Source organism: Archocentrus centrarchus, chromosome 12, assembly GCF_007364275.1.
Source record: "Archocentrus centrarchus isolate MPI-CPG fArcCen1 chromosome 12, fArcCen1, whole genome shotgun sequence".
In the NCBI taxonomy this organism is placed as follows: domain Eukaryota; kingdom Metazoa; phylum Chordata; class Actinopteri; order Cichliformes; family Cichlidae; genus Archocentrus; species Archocentrus centrarchus.
In genome coordinates, this window is record NC_044357.1 from 16,444,068 (window position 1) to 16,463,370 (window position 19,303).

A 19,303-nucleotide genomic window follows, 5' to 3' on the forward strand; every position below is an offset into this window, starting at 1 on the left:
ATAAAACAGAAAACACACTATATACAGCACATAGCAAGATTAAAACATTATTTAAAGGAGAACAAGTTATATAGACATTATGAGTTATTAATAATGTTAACAGCCATTGAGATTAATGAGTTCTTAGCAATATTAGACCTGTCTACGGGGAGCCTGTAGCGGCAGGCTGATGGAAGGAGTTGAAATGAGCTGTGCAGCGGGTGTAAAGTGGCACGTATGACTGCTTGAATGTGAGGATCTGTCAGTGATGACTGTGTGGTGCCAGTTATTTAGTTTGCCTGTTTGATGACCCGTGACAGTTCTGATTTATTTTTAGCAGAAAGAAAGGTGTAGCAAGATGTGATGTTATTAGTGAGAACTGACTCAATAAGTGACTTGTAAACAACTGCTAAAATATTTTTGCTTACATTAAAACTCCCGAGTTTTCTCGGCAGAAAGAGGCGCTGCTGTGCCTTTTGGTAGACGTAATCACAACCTGACATAATGACAGAGATTTTAGTATTCATATTAAAGAATACAAACCTTCACCTGCTTCATCTGTCCTTGGCCGGGTACTCAAAGGTCAGTCATTACGCCTTTTCAGTTATATTGGGCCATCTGCTTAACTCCTCCAAACGTATATCTTACCACTGCTATATGACTGTTTAGCTTCTTCTTTAGCAGGTTTTTCAAACTGGAATTGTTAAAGTTTCCTGCATCTCAGTCCCAGCAAAAGTGAGGTTCTGGTGATCAGCAACACCTCATTTACTGAGAAGGCCCGTCACTACATTTCCTCCTTAATAGACCACCTCTATGAATCCTGATATTGTCTCTGACCTCCATTTGCGTTTTAAATCTCTTATCACTGAGCTCATACAGTCCTGTTTCTTTGACTTGAGAACTTATACTATCAGACTTTTGTCTGTCCACACATACATTGATCATTTAAGATTATTTGCATTGTATTTAAATTATCACTGTAACTCAGTCAGTCCAAAAAGTAGCAGGTGATCCCAGATTGCCTTCATTTTGCCAGCATTCATTGGCTTATATTTTAATCATTATTTTACTACCTTACAAGAATATATATAAGGTACCAGTGTGTTGGACCAGTTCTTCTTGCTCAGCATTTAGCCATTCATCTCTGTGAGCCAGATGCATCTACTTGTTAACTGCTGCTTTTTGTCACAAACTGAAAATGTATTGATTAAACATTTTTGTACAATAGCCATCCGGCCTGCTCAGTATCAAGGATCATTATTCTGCAGCTGCCAACTTGCCTAATTTAACTCACTGAATATTCACAAAAAGAACTGATGCAGACTTCCATTTCTCTCATTTAATTCTGACACAATATCATAGCTCTTTGCATATACTTTGCAGCCCAGAATCACAAGAAGAATTGCCTCCAAATGCTTGTTGAGTATCGGAAAGGCAGAGTTACATTTAATAGAGCCTGACCCAGTACACTGAGAACAATATTATCCTCTGTTTATCTTTGCAGACTAGTAGCAAGAAATTGGAGTTTTCCAAAGATATAATTTAGGTCATTTTGAAACAGTGTCACTATTATATACCACCAGAGAGCACGCACATGTTTATTTCTGCCACATATCCCACTCAGAATGGGTTTTGATTTCCAAATGAAAGGTAGGGCATCATTTATAAATGAAAGTTCAAGAATCTTACTTCTGTTTAGTTTTCCTTTCTTGGAAGCTCAGTGGGGTTCATGAAACTTTGATTTGATATTTTTAAGTGTAGAGTTCTAAGCAGTCAGGTCCATTTATTTATTGGTGTCAAGCATGATCAGTGTTCTAGTTGAGGTTTAATAACTAAGGGTCTGAAATGCACCGGAACACTGAATAAAATTACAGAAAACTACATATATGTATAGAAATAATATTAATGGATTCTGTTGGGGAAAGATGCAGCAGCAGTCAAATATGCGAGCTGAATGTGGCTACACTTGTTACCAGAACAGATTTAGTTAAAAACCCGATCAGTACATCAGCACTTCTGCATGGACGTGGATTCCACCATCTAAAACAGAGGTACCTTAATGTTAAAAAGTCCTTCATCATAAAACACATTTAATTACCCAAAACTCAGCACAACACTGATAAATGCTCCGTAATTATTTTAAGCTGTGTGTGGCGTTCTGTTAGGTTTAGGAAATGGTCAGAGCAGCCTTTATAGTCATGATTATATTAATAGACTTGGAGTCAAGGTAATTAAATGGTCAATGCTGATTGTGGGTTAGGAAACCAAACAACGGTCCTTTGTGAGAAAGCCCAGTTTTTTGTAACCCTAACCACCACTTTGTGAATCTGTTTTTTGTTTGTTTTGTTTTGTTTCGTTCTTTTATGGTGTCGCAATTAAAGCTTGCAATAAACTGCTTATACAAACAGCCTTTTGGATTGTGATTGTGAATAGTTATAAGTTTGGAAAACCGGTCGTTTTGTAGGTTAAGAAACCGTGATACAAACTGCAGAGGAGGCTCCAGGGGCACCATCGTGTGCACTAACACATGGCATGGATGTGCTTTTAACCTGGTTTGAACACTAAAACAAATGCAGGCTTCAAATATTCGGATCAAAAGATTTAAAAAAAAAAATAACCATATATTAAAACTGATTCCAGATTGGCACGAGTTAGTGCAAGGTCAAAATACTATATGGATTGATGCCAGATGAAAAGGATAGCCCTTGGCTAGTTGTGTTCTTGTTTCTTTCCATCTACCTTATGTTACACCATTCTTATTAAACTTTTAACCAAATGCTGCAGGCTATGTTTGTAGCATTCTGAATTCATAGTACCATTTTCCGAGAGAGGAGTGCACCTTAATGTCCTGTATTTACTGTGCATTAAACTAAAGAGATTTGATTTTAATATTATATATTATAGTACCCTGGAATTACACCCTTTAGTTGTCATTATTTTTGCTTCCTTTCTTTCCTTTCTCTTTGCATTTCTCAGTTTTTTTCTGCCACGGGAGTCTAACTTAATGAGTCTCGTTCATCCACATAAATCTCTCTTTGTCCGCAGGCACGAGCATTTTTTTTCTGTCAACCTCAGATGGGCTGTAAATACGATGACATGGTGCCTACTTTGTTCTGAATCCCTGTTTTCTCCCTCGATCCTTCCTTTTATCCACACACCCTCTCTCCACCTTGTGCTCATGTAGATTAGAGTTGGCATTTGGCTTCTGAAAATCCCAGGTGCAGTAAGCACAAGTGCACTTCTCCAATTGTCCTTTGTCTTTTAACAGAGCACAGCGCTAAGATGTTCCCAAGTCGAGGCCAGCATAAGGTTAACAGAATGCTGATTTGATCCTAGTCACCAAGGAACTCTAAGCTAGCTTGGCTCGACTCGCTAGCGCTCACATTTTTGTAAATCTAAATCTCAGCACCCAGGTTTTGTCTTGCTTAGCCGAGCCAGACAAGAAGTTTTTGGAAGCTTTGCCTTTTCTTTTCAGCTGAACATCCAGGGAAATGTGCTTTAATAGCCTGCAGCCTCTTTAGGTGTCTTTCCACACTTAGGATTTGATTGGCAGCCCAGGGGCTCAGGCAGTATTACCATAGTTATCTCATTGCACCACATTCCTAACAGCACTCACAGCCACAGGAGCTGTCTGTCACGCCTCTTAACTTGCAACCTATAGAGTTCACTCATAAAGGGGATAAACATGCCAACAGTGGGTGTGCTGGTTTTACAGAAATCACAAACTTTAGATAACTAGATGATCTCAATCAGAGCTGGAGATGATAAAGGCTAGCTATAGTTACGGAGGAGAAGCTAATTGTTTTATATGATGTCATGGTTTCACATTGGAAACCTTGCTGTTTTCTCTCACTGACCCAAAAAGCGTGCAGGTTAGTTTTCAAATGTTGAGAGAAAGGAATGAGAAGCTGTTTCTAATGTAATTTTCTTGTTATGTTTGTTACATAATTTTCTACCACGATGAAGAGCAGCAGTAGTACCGGAAAGAAAGAAAGTAATCATGTGTAGCTATTTCTTTGACTGAAGTGAGTTCTCTCTGAAATAAATTAAGAATTATTTCCAGAATTTCCAAAAGTCCCCATGTCATTTTCTTATGTTTATAATAGTTTTTAAAAGTCTCACACAGTCTTTGAGTAAGTATAAGATGTAAAAAGTCAAATATACATGTAAGCCTAATGAATGTTACCCTCTTTCTGTGTCTCTCTCAGAATCTCACGGGATGGATCTGTTTGCAGTTGCGGTCCATGAGTTTGGTCATGCCATCGGTCTGGTGCACACATCAGCCATGGAGTCCATCATGAGACCATACTACCAGGGTCCTGTGGGAGACCCACTGAAATATGATCTACCCTATGAGGACAAAGTCAGAGTCTGGCAGCTCTATGGTATGATGATATCCATCCCCCCCTGTGTATGTGTTTGTGGGACTGAAACAGGGAGGGATTGGCAAGTTCTGTAGAGTACAGCTATTGATTAATGAAAACGTGGCTGGAGTTAATTGGACCTCTTTATGGCATATGACCTTATCACACCATTCCCTGAAATACAGAGCATCAGTGAGCTGAGGGGAGACTAATGATCATGAGCTGAGAATGAAGCACAGGAAAGAATGTTAAAGAACAGGACTGGAAAGGAGGAGGATGAATTGAGCTAAATTAAAGATAAACAGAACCTGAGACAAGACTGCTATTGTGTTACAATAAAATAAGTGAATACAGTCTTACAAAACCTGAACAACTGAGCTAGCAATTAAAATAATCTGCGAAATGTTAATTTCTTTCTACTGATTGCTGTTTTTGTTTGACTGCCAGCCTAAAACACTAAGTAATCATTATTTTTCATTGTATGCAAATCTGTATATTTAAAAAGTTTGAGTCAGAGCCAGTTTTTTCCTAAATAACGGAATAACACAATTAAATATTTTTGCCAATTTTTCCTCTTCAAATGAAATCACATTTATCCCCCTCAGGTGTCAGAGACTCAGTGTCCCATACAAATCGACCGGGCAACCCCTCCCAGACAGCAGAGCCTCCAGTTCTACTGGACCTTCCTGAAAACAGATCCACACTCCTGTAAGTAGGACACCTGGTGTACCTTTAGCACAGTGCAGATAATCCAATGACTCTGGTAGTCTAACACATAAATGATACACTTCTATCTTTACATGAATAATGCTTCACCTTCTCACGTTCTGTTTTTCTGGCCGTCTCAAGCACACACATTTGTGGCTTATTCTTTTTTACAAGCCCCCTTGAGTCTTTCTCTTCATTGCACTAAAGATGCAGGAGTGGAAAGTGTAATAAACATCCCCAACAGATTCACCCAGAAAAGCAAAGCTAAGTGAAAACAGCCTCTCGCCGCCTCTAAAAGCTGCAGTTTGGTGCCTGCAGCACAGTGGTTCCCATAGCCCTGCCAGTTCAGTCCTTTCATCAGCACAACACATCGTGTTCCAGATGTGTTCCGTACATTTCACGTTATATTATTATGCATAATAAACTGCAAATTGTTAAACCAACTTAATTAATGATATAGTCAATAATAAAGAATGAATGTTCACTTATTCTTACATACAAGTTTACAAGTTTGCAATTTCAACGATTATTCAGCATTTTAAAGCGAAGCCGGCATATGAATCCATTTTCCATCATTAGTATTGGCCTTTAACTGTCCTCATTACTCATTTTTCACCACCTCCATGTCATCTTGATTTGTGGAAAATCTATATTATGCTTGCCAAGGGTCACAAATGCTGACCACTAGGCAGCGGAGTTTCATTAAAAGAGCTCTAAATAGAGATCTTTGTTGATAATACGAGGGCTCTCGCCCTCCCATGCACAGTGGCAGGTCTGTAGTGCTATTGCCTTGATAATTGGCAGGCTGACCACGTCAGTGCTTTAAATCACTTATTAGCTCGTGGAATAAACGTACTGAAAGACCTCACCATTTCAGTGTGACAGCTTTTCACCTCATGTTTAGCCTATTTAATCAAATAGATGCACATTCATGCACACACTCAGAATGTCTCTCATTAGATGAATACAATCATGGCATTGTTTTGGGGGGTTTCTGTATGCAAATGGCTCCAACTCAGTTGGATTTTTGTTTTCCTGAAATGCATACCTTACAATAAGTTGGGGTTTTTTATGTTTTATGAATGTGTCAGGTACATATGTAGTGTAGCCTCAGATAATATGTTTTTAACTGTAATATCTCATTCGTTTTTTCTGTTTTATTCCCGCTCAGACTGGCTCGAGATGCTCCAGATAGATGCACCAGTCACTTTGATGCTGTGGCCCAAATACGAGGGGAGGCCTTCTTTTTTAAAGGTATTCAAATCTGAAAGGAGAACGTGAACAAGACAGTGTAGGGGAATGCTGCGTAAAGTGCCCCTCTATGATAATTACAATTGTTTATTTTTATTATTATTACTACTGCAGGATACACCATGGACAGATCACCAGTCCATTACAGGGTCAAATTATATAGTATTTAATATAGTAAATATAGTTTGTTATTTTCTTACAAATTGGAGATGAAAAATTATGCTCATCAAAAATAGACATGAAGTTAAAAAAAAAAAAATCTATTTTTTTTAGTTTTCTTTGGTTTGTAACAGTAGCCAAAGGCATGTTTTTGGTTTCTTCTTAGAATATGTATATAGCAAAACTTTGAAGAATTTTTTTAGTTCAAGTTCAAGTTGTGAGAGGGTCTACATCTGTGTGGGTGTAGTGCAAGAAATAACAGTATCCAAAACCAAGATGGCGGCATGCACAGACGCAGTGGATCACAGCTCTTCCTTTGTGTGCTCTTTTTTGTACTTTTTGTATTTCTTATTTGTTCGTTTTTGTGCATTTGTTTTCCAATCTCATTGTACATCCTGTATAATGACAATAAAGGCATTCTAGTATCCTCTACATAAAAAATACATATTTGCATCAAGTACATATTGGTCAAACAAATTTATATAAAATAAAAAATAAAGGAAATAACCAAAAATGGTCCAAGTAGATGGTATATGAGAATTGGACTACTAGATACAGGCAAGTATGAAGCCCCAAACCTCTCCTTTTGAACACCTCTAGAGTAAAGAGGATGACTGGTTGCTTTGTTGTTTTATTTCTTTTTGGTTGTTTTGTGTCTCTTTGTGATCTTTTTTTTCACTCTCTCTTTGAGGTTATTTTGTGTGTCTCTCATTTTAGCCCTCTTTGGTTTCATTTTGTGTATTTTCACAATCAAACTGTGTCTGTTTGTAGTTTTGTATCTTTTAACTGAGCTCTCTGACTTGCCGGTACAGCTTGATTGGAGAGTCTTTTCTTAAGAGTCACAAACTGATCAGCTTGCTTGCTCGCATTTTCTTACAGTAATTAAATGGCTTCCCCTGCCATTGCTTGAGTGTCTGAAGCCATTAACTGAACGCCATGAATCTAAATTGAACCACCGGTGAATGGTCCACTGGTGATTCCACTTACAGATCAAAGGATACCTCAGCACTCTTCTGAGGTAGACATGCTTTTATCGTCCATCGTCAGAGATGGGGAGAAAGTGTTTTTCCTGAATGGACTGGACAGTGGTTGTTGTTTCTGGTGTGAAGATGTTTAATGTGCAACATGTGGCAGCGAGGAAGAAGACAGACAGAAAAAAAAACTAGAGTTAAGAAGAGATAAAGTGAAGACAAAAGGACAGAGGCTGGGAACAGGACAGAGTGGTGGCATCAACAGAAAGCCAAGTGATCTGTGGTTCCATGAATTCCAATAACGGGTTTACACACCATCACATATTCTGCAGTCCAAAGAAATGAAAATGACGGCTAGGCTATAATGGTGGATAAATATACTCTGCTGAACTTGGTTATAAGCCAGTCTGTCTGGCGTATTGAAAAAACAGTAGAACAGCATTTTTATTTGGTTTTTGTTTTGGGTTTTTTTTTTTAATTGTTGTTTTTCCATAAGTAGGATGTTGTCTGGCTAAGTTCAACTCAATAATTAGTTACTTTTCCTCCCAAGCTAAAGCCGTATTTTCCATTATACTAAGTGGTAGATCAAAGTAGCTGCACAAAAGAAACACTTTAAGTTTTAGTTTGTTTAAGCACTGGATGCAAGCTTAACATGGCTTTCCTTGTTAATGACTCCTGCAGAGCATTGTGACAAATTTCTTACTGAACCCGAGCTGTTCCTGTCCATCATAGGGAAGTACTTTTGGCGGCTAACTCGAGAGAAGCACCTAGTATCTCTTCATCCTGCTCAGATTCATCGTTTCTGGAGGGGTCTTCCTCCCAATCTGGACAGTGTGGATGCTGTATATGAGAGACCAGGGGACCACAAAATAGTATTTTTCAAAGGTAAATTTCTATATTTTTTATTGGTTTGTTCAGTGTGTTCAGAAGGGTTTTTTTTTTTTTTCAGCTATAATTAGTTGGATATATTCCAACCTCCAAAAGTGTTAAGTCACCCTTTGATTTTTACCTCTGTGTTCACCCTTCAGGTTTGAAATACTGGGTATTTAAAGACAATAATGTAGAAGAGGGTTACCCTCGTCCAATCAGTGACTTTGGCTTACCACTAGAGGGAGTGGATGCCGTCTTTGTTTGGGTGCACAACGACAAAACGTACTTTTTCAAGGACAACCACTATTGGCGCTATGATGACCACTTGCGACGTATGGACCTGGGCTACCCTAAAGATAGCTCACTATGGAAGGGGCTGCCTCCACACCTGGATGATGCCATGAGGTGGTCTGATGGTGAGTAGACATAAAAATGAACCCTTTATTCTTCCGTTCTTTTTTATTGAATTGACAAAAGTTGGTTTTCTGCACATTTAGTCAATACTTCAATAAAGCAAGTCACAGAATGAGACTGTGAGATTTTGAAAAAAAGCTTACACACACACACACACACACACACACACACACACACACACACATATATATATATATATATATATATATATATATATATATATATATAGAGAGAGAGAGAGAGAGAGAGAGAGAGAGAGAGAGAGAGAGAGAGAGAGAGAGAGAGAGAGAGTGAAATTAGGATTAAAATAAACCACAGATGGAAAACTATCTGAAACAACAGCTTTTAGAGGCTCCTTAGGAGCTCTGAAAATGATGGGAAATTGCATCATTCTGGAGTTCTGGAGATTTGGAGAAATATATACAGTAATGTGTTATATAAAGCAGATCAGCCCTTTTAAAAAATAAATCCATACTTGCATGTTTGGCAAAGTGGAGTAACACATTCATCTTCTGTACAGGAAAATATGATTTACACATACACCATAACAAGAAACCAGAGGCCCATAAAAAGTGAGCTGAGGTTATAGTAAATTTAAAGTACACCCATTCATTTGCCTTGCCTGGGGACCTTTTGGATGTTAGCTGCTGAAGTTTCCAGACAACAAACTTTTAGATTACAGACACTGAGTCAGGCTACCAGAAACAGCTTGTGAGACAGGCATCCCAGCTTGCCAAAGACAGCCTTGACCTTTACACTGCAAACACAGTGTAGAGTTGTGTTGGGTGTTATGAATCTACAAGATTCAAGTAACCAGTGCTGCCGCTGTGAGCTCAGTGGACATGGTTGGATACACTGGGAACGAACCATCTGAAAAAGGCTAAGAAGGGATGACAAGATCTCCGATCTAATCGAGAAGCTCCAACAGAGAATGTTCTTGCTGCATTAGCCACAGCAAAATCAGCATTTTGCAGTCGATCCAATTCTGCAGATCCGTCCTCTGACGCAGCTCTGTCTGCTGCTCCTCCGAGATGAAAGTAGAGTTTATCTTTTGAGCAGTCACTCTGTTTGTCTTTTTAAAATACTTGAAAGGACCTGGAGTGTGGAAAAAAGGCAAAGCACTGTTGATTTTACCTCTTTTGGGCAGCCATGCATTTTACAGACTGCCCTCATTGCATCGTCTTTCAGTTCAACATCAGTTATTATCCCACAGCCATCAGCCTCCCCGGTAAACCCCCTTATCACTTAAACAAGGTCTATTTTTGTCTCTCTCTCACACACACCAGTATACACAGCATAAGCACAGACGTGCACTAAGTGAATCATGTAAATAGATAATATATGTATTGAACTATTCTGACTAGTAAAATGCTGTATTTTTTACTGCTAGCGTAGTTTTATGCGTGTCATAACTTTCTACTTTGAACATCTTAATTTACAAATCCTCAAGGATGCTTTTTTGCTGTTTGTTTCAGCAATTATTTATTCCACATTTTTCTACAATTAGTAACACAATTGGCGGGAGTATGTTTCCCAGTTCTGCTGTAATTTAGAAGATGACTATGTGTCATACAGCAGCCATCTTTGGCATTTAAGAATCATAACTAACCACTCATCACTTACACACAGATTTCTCTAAGTGGTGAGTTTCTTTCCCTTATTACAGCTATGTTATTACCACTTTCAAATTTATATTATTTTCTTTATTAAAGGAATTTATGATTGCAGTTTTTGCATTTAACCTCTGTGTGGCTGAAATTTGGTAACTCCAAGTGATTTGTCATTTACCCATATCCTTACTAGAGTCCATCTTGTAATGGGAACAAACCACCTGTGACAGTCTTGCTCCCACATTGTTAAACGTAACCTTCATTTCAATCACAGCTTCAAACCTTTCATGGCTCAGTCACACTGGAGTGAAAATAGGGTGGCAACCTCCTTGCAACTAGGAAAAATCATTGTTTGCTTTGTGATTGCACTGAAATTTTTTTCACACATTTGGTGACTGATTACAAGTAGATACTGCAACCAACTGATGACCACTTTCGATTGCAAGGTAACTGCACAGGTTGCATGGTGGGAGGCAGCCTGTCTCCAGGTTATCACGGTCTGACTGCAATCACTTTCAGATTAGCAAAAGTTTGGACATTATTGCCATCCAATTTATGAATGTAGACAGATTGGAAACACGTTGCAATCAATCTGAGTGAGTCTGTGCCGATGATCTGCTTGCCAACTGGTTGTATTCTGGTTTTATTACTATACAAAAGCAAGGTTGGCACCTATGTCATTTTTCAGTTAAATTGCTGTTCTGCAGCAATTACATTACTATTCTGAATTTATCTTTCAAATCTATGAGGTTCTCACTGGGCTCTGAATGTAAGTAGTTAATGTGAATTTCTCTTTAATTGGAATTTCTGTGTATATAGACAGCAGCAGATTTGCAACAGATGGCAACAGATTTGAGATTTTTGCCAATTTACCACCATTTAGTGCCCTTTTATCCTAAATTGCCAGCTTGAGGCCATTCAATTGCAAACAAATAGACTGACTCCATCTTATTGCCATTTTATCATTGTGTTGACGCACCAAAGTCACTTTGAGGGCGGCAACTGCCTCTGAATCCATTTCAAAGGTAATAAGACTTCAAGTTCATTGCACACAGTCGCAATAATTTCTTGCTATGGTTTCCAACCACTGTTTTCACTAGTATGACTGTAGCATAAGAGTTTATAAGAAGGTGACCAATTAAGCATTTTTGTAATGACACCAAATAATTTCTTAAATTTTGGAGTGTGCGTACTATCCACACACAGACAGCAACCTGAATTTTTTTCCACTTATTGGGGTTCTCATCTGCCACAGCCAATACTTTTGAGAGTGTAGCGCTCAACTGTTGTCACTGAGTTGCTGAGCATGGAAAAGGTTTCATTGCAGCAACGTGGGCGCCGCCTTCTGTTTGTAGATAATTAGTCCAGTTCTGAAATATTATGGTCTGTGACATTTTCCATTTCCATGCTGGATAGACAGCAGAGGTATTGTTTTCTGCTGACTGCCCCAAATTAGCTCCTAGTCTTTATGGCATATGGTTAGCCACTAACCCTTCAGAGTCACTTGCCAGCTATTTGAAATAGCCTTAAACAGTTACTGATGACCTTTTTCAAACATAGCTCAGCTTATTACCAAAAAATTACCATTCTGCTTAATGTTTAACCGAGTCAGAGGCACTTGTTTTTGCAGAGGAAGAGCAAGCCTCTGTGACTAATGGGATTTGCTAGACACTTCAAGAATAAGTATTTCATACTAAGCTACGTATTACACAAAGAGATATAAATATCAGGTCTCACATGTCTCTGTGATGCATCCTTTACCTGCCTTTTTTTTTTAATCTGTCTCTAATTAACAAGCTGAAGTGTTTGCAAATAAGCTGATTAATCTTGTACAAGAATATTCCTGAATCTCAATATGATCATCAAAATAATGGGAAATCTGATGATTCATTTATCAAAAAAAAAAAAAGTTTGATTACTTTACATTTACATTTCTTTTGTGATATTTACACACAGAAATTTAAATGAACGGCTGCTAAACCAATAAAATGCATGAGCTCAAATGCATAGTTTGTGTGCGCGTGTTCCTCCCTGCTGATCTCTCTCCTTCACCTCTCTATAAAATTTATCCTAAACTCCCCCTCCCCAACCCACACTCCTGTTGGTTCTCTGAAAGTGGTGAGCTTTACACAAGGAGGTGGGATAATGCGATCATTCCTGGAGCATGTCACGCCTGAATGTGCCATGTCAGTAATGTTTATGGACTATGTGCATCTGTGCCTGTAAAACATTCTGGTCTTTTACCCCCCTGTAAAAATGTTGAGTACCTTCTGTAAGACCTACACACATACTTAAGCATGAAAATAAAAGCTCACAGCTGTTCCAGGGAGAATTATGCATGGCATTACCCATTACGGTGGGGGATTATTAGTTTGCACTGACAAATAGGTCTCAATAAATAGAAAATTCATTTTTAAAAATCCAACACTTAATGCATGCTATATATAAAGAAATGTACTCTTTGCACAAAAGGCTTTGGGTTATATATTATAAAGACTTTAGAAGTTATTGAAATGCACAGAATAAATTGGTTGAGTTTTTGTTTTTACCATTTTCTGAACATGTACAGTTTTTGTTTTTCTGCTCAGGTTAAAATGCCTCTTTAAAAAGCCTCTTCTCTTTAAAAAGAACATCACAGTATGGCACACCCTTACCAGCCAGATGCTGCTAATCAAATGCACTTGATTAACTGATCATCAGCAAAGTGTGACCATCTCAATAAAAACAGAGGTTTCGGCAGTTTGCTGGTCTGGAGCATTCAGGTGTGTGCCGAGGAGGAGAGACATCAGCATTGATTTTAAAGAAGCAATTGTCTGTGCCCATCTATTTGCAAAGAGTTATAAGGCCATTTCCAAACTATTTTAAGGCCATCATTCTACAGTGAGAAAGATTATTCATTCAAAATATTTAAGACAGTTGCTAAATTTTCCAGGAGTGCACATCTCAGCAAATTCACCTCGCGGTCAGACCGTGCAGTGCTCAGAGAAATTGCAAAAAGCCCAAGAGCTACATCTCAGACTTTACAGACCTCAGTTAGATGTTAAAATTCATGGCTTGTTTGGAAAGGAGAAAGTCTTTTCTCTAAAAAGAACATGGCAGCATGGTTTAGGTTTGCAAAGTTGCATCTGAACAAACCCCAAGACTTCTGGAACAATGTACTTTGGACAAACGAGGCCAAAGTGGGGATGTTTGGCCATAATGCACAGCGCCACATCTGGTGAAAACCAAATACAGTAAATCGGCACAAACATCTCATACCAACTATCAAGCACGGTGGTAGAGGGTTGATGATTTGGGCTTCTTCTTTTTTTTTTTTTGCAGCAACAGGACCTGCGCACCTTGCAGTCACTGAATCAACCATGAACTCCTCTGTATAACAAAATATGCTAGAGTCAAATGTGAGGCCATCTGTCTGACAGCTAAAGCTTGGCCTAAATTGGGTCATGGAACAGGACAATGATCCCAAACATACCAGCAAATCTACAACAGAATGTCTCAAGGTGCTGCCCAGTCTGGTGGGACCTTAAGAGAGCATAAATGAATCCCCGCAAACCTCAACAAGCTGAAGCCGTGTTGTAAGGTTATCGTCAAGATTATTTTTAGATATTTTTCTCCATAGAATCACACTAGGAAAATATAACATCTACAATCTCCTGACATTTGCTTTGACTAGACAAAAGCTTCAGCTCTATATATGGTCCCCAGATGCAGGAGAAAGATTGCTTGTTGTTCCTAAACAGTTATCAAAGGTCAAACATCAATACTTTTCCACAGAGAAAAATAATGTTTACTGTTAGTTGCATTGTTTTGGATGCTTTTGCGAAGCAAACCCCCCTGAAGAATGTGTCATCCATTTGGCTATCCATACTAGGCTTTGATTAAGCACTTGTTGTAGTTAAAACTGGCACAAAAACAACTAATTAGTAAGAGGTACTTAGTTGTTTTTTCAGGCCACTCTCAGCAGGAGTGAGCAACATTGCTGATTTCCCCTGCAGCAACTCCCAGCTGAAATCGTGGAAGCTCTTTTCCCTGTCAGGTGTTTAGAGGTCTGAGTTTTAACCAGCTTCAGAGGTCCTCCTCCGAGCTCGATGCTCTGTGTAGAAATAGGCAAAACACACAAAAGGCAAGGCCACAGCAAAATCACAGATTTATGGAAGGCCACATAGAAATGTGTGCGTTTATATAAACAAGAACAGAGGCAGTTGCGTATACTGTATATACATCTTTGGGCATTGGAATTTAAGCTACATCAAAGCTTTTCATGTGCCTTTAGGCTGTTTCCACTAGGATAAAGAGAGAGAGAGCAATGAGGTAGAAACCAGAGAGAGCAATGAAGAAGATGAGAAGACAGCTCATTGTGAACAGCAGTGAGAATAATGTTAAGGAGAGACACAAGCCATGGAAGAACACCACTTTTAAGAACTGGGAAGACGAGAGAAAGGTTTGATGTGAACACTGCTGGAGGGACAAAAGCAGCAAAAGAGCATCCATGTCAGTTGCACGCCTGTCTTTCTCAATAGATTTAGAGTTTCTGTTCCCAAACAATTGAAGAAGCGCGCCTGAGGTAGGCAGACTCATAAAATTAGTGGTTTGATGTGAATCTATATGTGACACACATCATTACAGTGCTCTTTTTTTTTTTTTTTTTGTTTTGCATCATGAATTACATTTGATGAAATTCTAGTTGTCTAACATGACACAGATATCAGCAAGAAGCAGCTGGTGGAAAAGCTGCTTGACAGTGCGTAAAGGTAGCTGCACAGAGAGAAATGACCTGAGTGTGTCAAAAAAGTATAGTACATGTTTCTGTGAGGTTTCTGACTTTGATCATGTGCCCAGCTCATCCCTGTGGGTACGTCATTGGCTGATATTCATGTTGAGATGCAGTGCTGTGCAAAAATCTCGAGCCTCTCCTCATTTTTTTTTTTTTTTAAACATTTTGCTTCCAAGGAGCCAGACTTTCTTGTCATTAAAGTGATTGTGAGTAATAGTTCTCCAGGCTTTCCGAAGATCTTTCAAAGTTTTTTCTTTGGATATTGGCTGCTTGTTCATTCATTTTCAGTTCTGTCCTTGGACCTGACCATTTACAGAGGAATGATTTTTTTAAGCCTCTCAACACTGACCTGTGGATCATTCACGCATAAAAAAGGTGATTCCCAAAGAGTTATTAATCAAAAATTTGGCATATCTCAGCAGGGTGTGCAGTGTCTCCTTAAAAAAATTGAGGAAAAAAAGAAAAAAGAGGACAAAAGAAGAAGTGGCCTGAAAACTAATGTTCTTTCTGTGAGGTCACCGTGCTAACCACTACGCCTCTGCACCAGCCTATTTATTTTGGGTTTTATATTTATATCATTAGCTCAAAATATATTTAATATATTCTAGAATTTGTGCATTAAACTTAAAACTCATTATGTATTGCTGCAGTGCACACAGGCAGAGCTTCACTCCTGACAAACTGTCAAGATTGGTTTTAATCAGCATGTTTGATCAAATGCACATTTAAAGGACTGCACTTTTTTTTTTTTTTCCTTTTCTGGAATATTCTGAGCTGAAACTTGGTAAACATTTCATCTGTAAATCAGTCAGTATGCTCCTTTCTCAGTTTTTAATTCCTGCAACTTTTAGTGCAGAACCTCAACCTTTATAACAGCCACATTCCTGACCAGATCGCTGGAACTAATAGCCCATTATGTATGAACTAACGGCACACTTTCTTGGGATGATTAACATTTTCCAGTCATTACTTTTGCGATTTGTGCAGTCTTCAACACAAAATCATGTTTTCATGTTGGTTTCCTTGTAAATTCACACACAGAAATTTCTATAATCCTGCTAATGTATTTTTTTTTAACCTTATTTTATTGCATTTTTAATACACCTAATGTGTGGTTTGGTATTATATTGTTTCCTGCGCTGTCTTATCATTTTCTATTTATTCACTCCACATCAAAATACATAACAGTATCAACCCTCTGTCCTCCCCCTCCCTCACCCCGTGTCTCTTAAGGCTCATCCTATTTCTTCAAAGGGAAGGAGTACTGGCGAGTGCCAGGCAGCGACATGGAGGTGGAGGCAGGATACCCCCGCCTCATCGCAAAGGACTGGCTGCTGTGCACAGAAATGCAGTCGGACTCTCCGGACACGCAGCCCAAAAGCACAGAGACGAGAGTCAACGTGCACCATCACCCAGACCACGCAGAGAATGGATATGAGGTGTGCTCCTGCACCTCTGACACCGCCTCACCTTTAGGTGCCCGCCCATCCCCATCTCCCATCTGGCTGCTGCCGCCTCTCTGGACCCTCTTACTGGCACTCCGCTCTGAACTGCTATGATGCTAAAGGATGGGACACAGCTCTCAAGCTGGGTGCAAGAGAGACAATTATTAGCGAAGGGCCAGTGGACACATACTAAAATACAAACTGGAAACATTCACTCATATAAATATCGATTGGTATGTTTTTGCTATTATTTTGTTGTTATTTATTTCACATGCCATTTGATGGTCATCTAAAGCGCCTTGCAGTATGGGATGTACATACCATTGTCATACTATCAAACTAAGGTACAACTGATAGTTATCAATACATCCACAATCACAATGTTAGTGCTGTACTTTATAAATTGTTATATTTGTGTTTTTTGTTTGTTTGTTTGCTTTTTGTTTTGGGGTTTTTTTTGAATGGCTAAACTGGCTAAATTCTGAGAAGGTTAATTGAGTAGAGATTGTTTTTCTCGTGTGCACCAAGTTTACAGCAATAATGAATGGTTTTTGTTTGATGTAAGGTGATAAACAATATATAAAATTTTGAAATGTGGAAATCTGGTAATAATAGACATTTTTGAGAAATATGTTTCCCTTGCTGAGAGTTAGATATGAACATTGATGCCTCTTTGCTTCAGAAAGTCTAGAAAAAGGAGGGGAATAGCTAGCTGACCTCAGGCTCATGAATTATAGTAAATTGTTTGTAATTTACAAGTCATTTACATGCTTTAAGCCAATTTCTTTACCTTCCGAAAATGCCATAAATATTTAATTACCTATTTTCTCATCTAACTGTCAGCAAGAAAGTAAAGAAGCATATTTGCCAAAAACATGTCTGCTTTAAATAGTGCCTGGAAAGTAGGCCTTCCTACCAGGCTGCTATCTGCCTTCCAATACTCTCCTCCAAATAATTTTTTATGTTTGGTTTTAGTCTGACTACAGTTAACATGATGGACTTGTTTGGGATTCTGATTCACCTATCCAAGAGAAAAAGACAGTATTTTTACGCAACCTGATATGAGAACCTGCCAGAAAGACTCAAGCCAGGGTAAAGAATGACATCTTGGGATATAAATACTGTAGTTAGACATCTGACTGACACCCTGGCACATATCTAGGCAGCTGGGCAAAAAAAGTACCCTGTGGATGTGCTGTAGATAGTTTACAGATGAATGGCCCTGTGGGATCTTGACAGCCAGACTTAAATGGCATACTTGGATGTCAACAGGTAGATGAGTGACATTTGGGGTTGTAAACAGGGAGACAGGTGAATACCACCCACTACAGCTACATGCTGGAAAGGGCACTTTGGGATTTGGAAAACAGACAAATGAATGTTATTCGTGTTAGAAAGGCTCTCTCACGGTTGTTTAATGCTATTACCCTTGCTTTAATCTTTTTACCTATACTCCCACGCTCTTTGAGGAAATAATGTTCATATATCTACACAAAGTCATTATTTTCACCGGAAGCATTCCCCGCCATTATCGGAGGCAGTATTCACCTCCAGTTTGTCGTATTTTTTGTAATTAATACGGATAGATTGAGAGTCCATATTGCTTTGATCAGATTACAGCTCACGACTTCAATCCAAGCTCCTACTGGTGACGTCATTCAAAAACCTCACAAAACAGCAACCAGATTTATTGTTGCTGGTATATTTACCTACAGTTTAAATATAGACACAGATATATTTCAATGGAGATGTTCCATGGGTACTTCAATCCAAGTGGACTGTGTATATTTCAAGCTGTGTTTTCTAATGTAAAATATTTTTGTAGAAAAATTAAAGAACCCAAATGATTTTATTGGTGGATTATTTCGATTGTTTTGTTGTGTGGGGTGAGTGTGAAATGAGTGTCACTTTAAAAGAAGCCCAGGCTTGAACAGTAGACACTGATGTCGTCTCTTGTAATGGTCTCTGCTGTTCATCCGGAATCCAAACCACTTTGTGTCAAACACACCTCATACACACGCAGATTGTGCATTTCGATACAGATCTGTGATATAGGCAGTGGCAGAGACAGACAGTTTTATTGGGGTGGCCAGTCTGTGACCGTTAGTTACACTTAGCTACCACAGTAACCGCGTGGCAAGTGGTCTGTCTGTCTCTCCACATACTCTGGCTTCCTCCCACAGCCCAAAGACATGTGTGTTAGGCTGAGTCTAAATTGGCTGTAGGTGTGAATGTGGCCGTCTGTCTCTCTGTGTTAGCCCTGCAGTAGATTGGCAGCCCATCCAGGGTGTACCCCACCTCTTGCCCTATGACAGCTGGGAGAAGCTCCAGCCCATCTGTCACCCTAAATCGAAAAAAGATGAATGGATGTTTTGCTAGAAAAATAGTTGCTGGATGTACAGTAACTCCTGTTATGCAAGTATGCATGTAGCTAAGGGATTACCACTTGTTTTGTAAGGTGACCAGAGGGGTGGAATGGTAGCCACAGAGGCACCAGGGGTGAAGCCTGTTAGGTAGCTATATCATATCATATAATCTACCTGGAGTTGCATACAGCAACTGTTTTTCTAGCTATAGTGTTTGCTGGGCTATTTCTCTGTGGCCATTGTTCCCAATTTGATACATTTTAACAGCTCAATAACCTACTGAAGTAATGTTATGAGTTTTATCAATAATTTTAAAAAGTGGTTAGGGCTGTCACCTCATAGCAAGAAGATTAGGTCCTGACACGTGTGTGTCAGGTTAGCTGGCAATTCGA

General features: G+C 39.0%; 1 protein-coding gene across 2 annotated transcripts in view; it reads left to right on the top strand.

The window, feature by feature from the left end:
• Positions 1-18,371, top strand: part of mmp17a (matrix metallopeptidase 17a) — a 94,375-nt gene extending 76,004 nt beyond the window's left edge. For both annotated transcript variants that reach the window (XM_030742670.1, XM_030742668.1), the window contains 6 exons: positions 4,188-4,364; positions 4,949-5,051; positions 6,223-6,305; positions 8,165-8,317; positions 8,461-8,718; positions 16,334-18,371. In XM_030742670.1, coding sequence (XP_030598530.1) covers positions 4,188-4,364; positions 4,949-5,051; positions 6,223-6,305; positions 8,165-8,317; positions 8,461-8,718; positions 16,334-16,659 — 1,100 coding nt within the window. In that variant the 3' untranslated portion in view covers positions 16,660-18,371. The remainder of the gene's footprint in view (positions 1-4,187; positions 4,365-4,948; positions 5,052-6,222; positions 6,306-8,164; positions 8,318-8,460; positions 8,719-16,333) is intronic.
• The last annotated feature ends 932 nt before the right edge of the window (positions 18,372-19,303 follow it).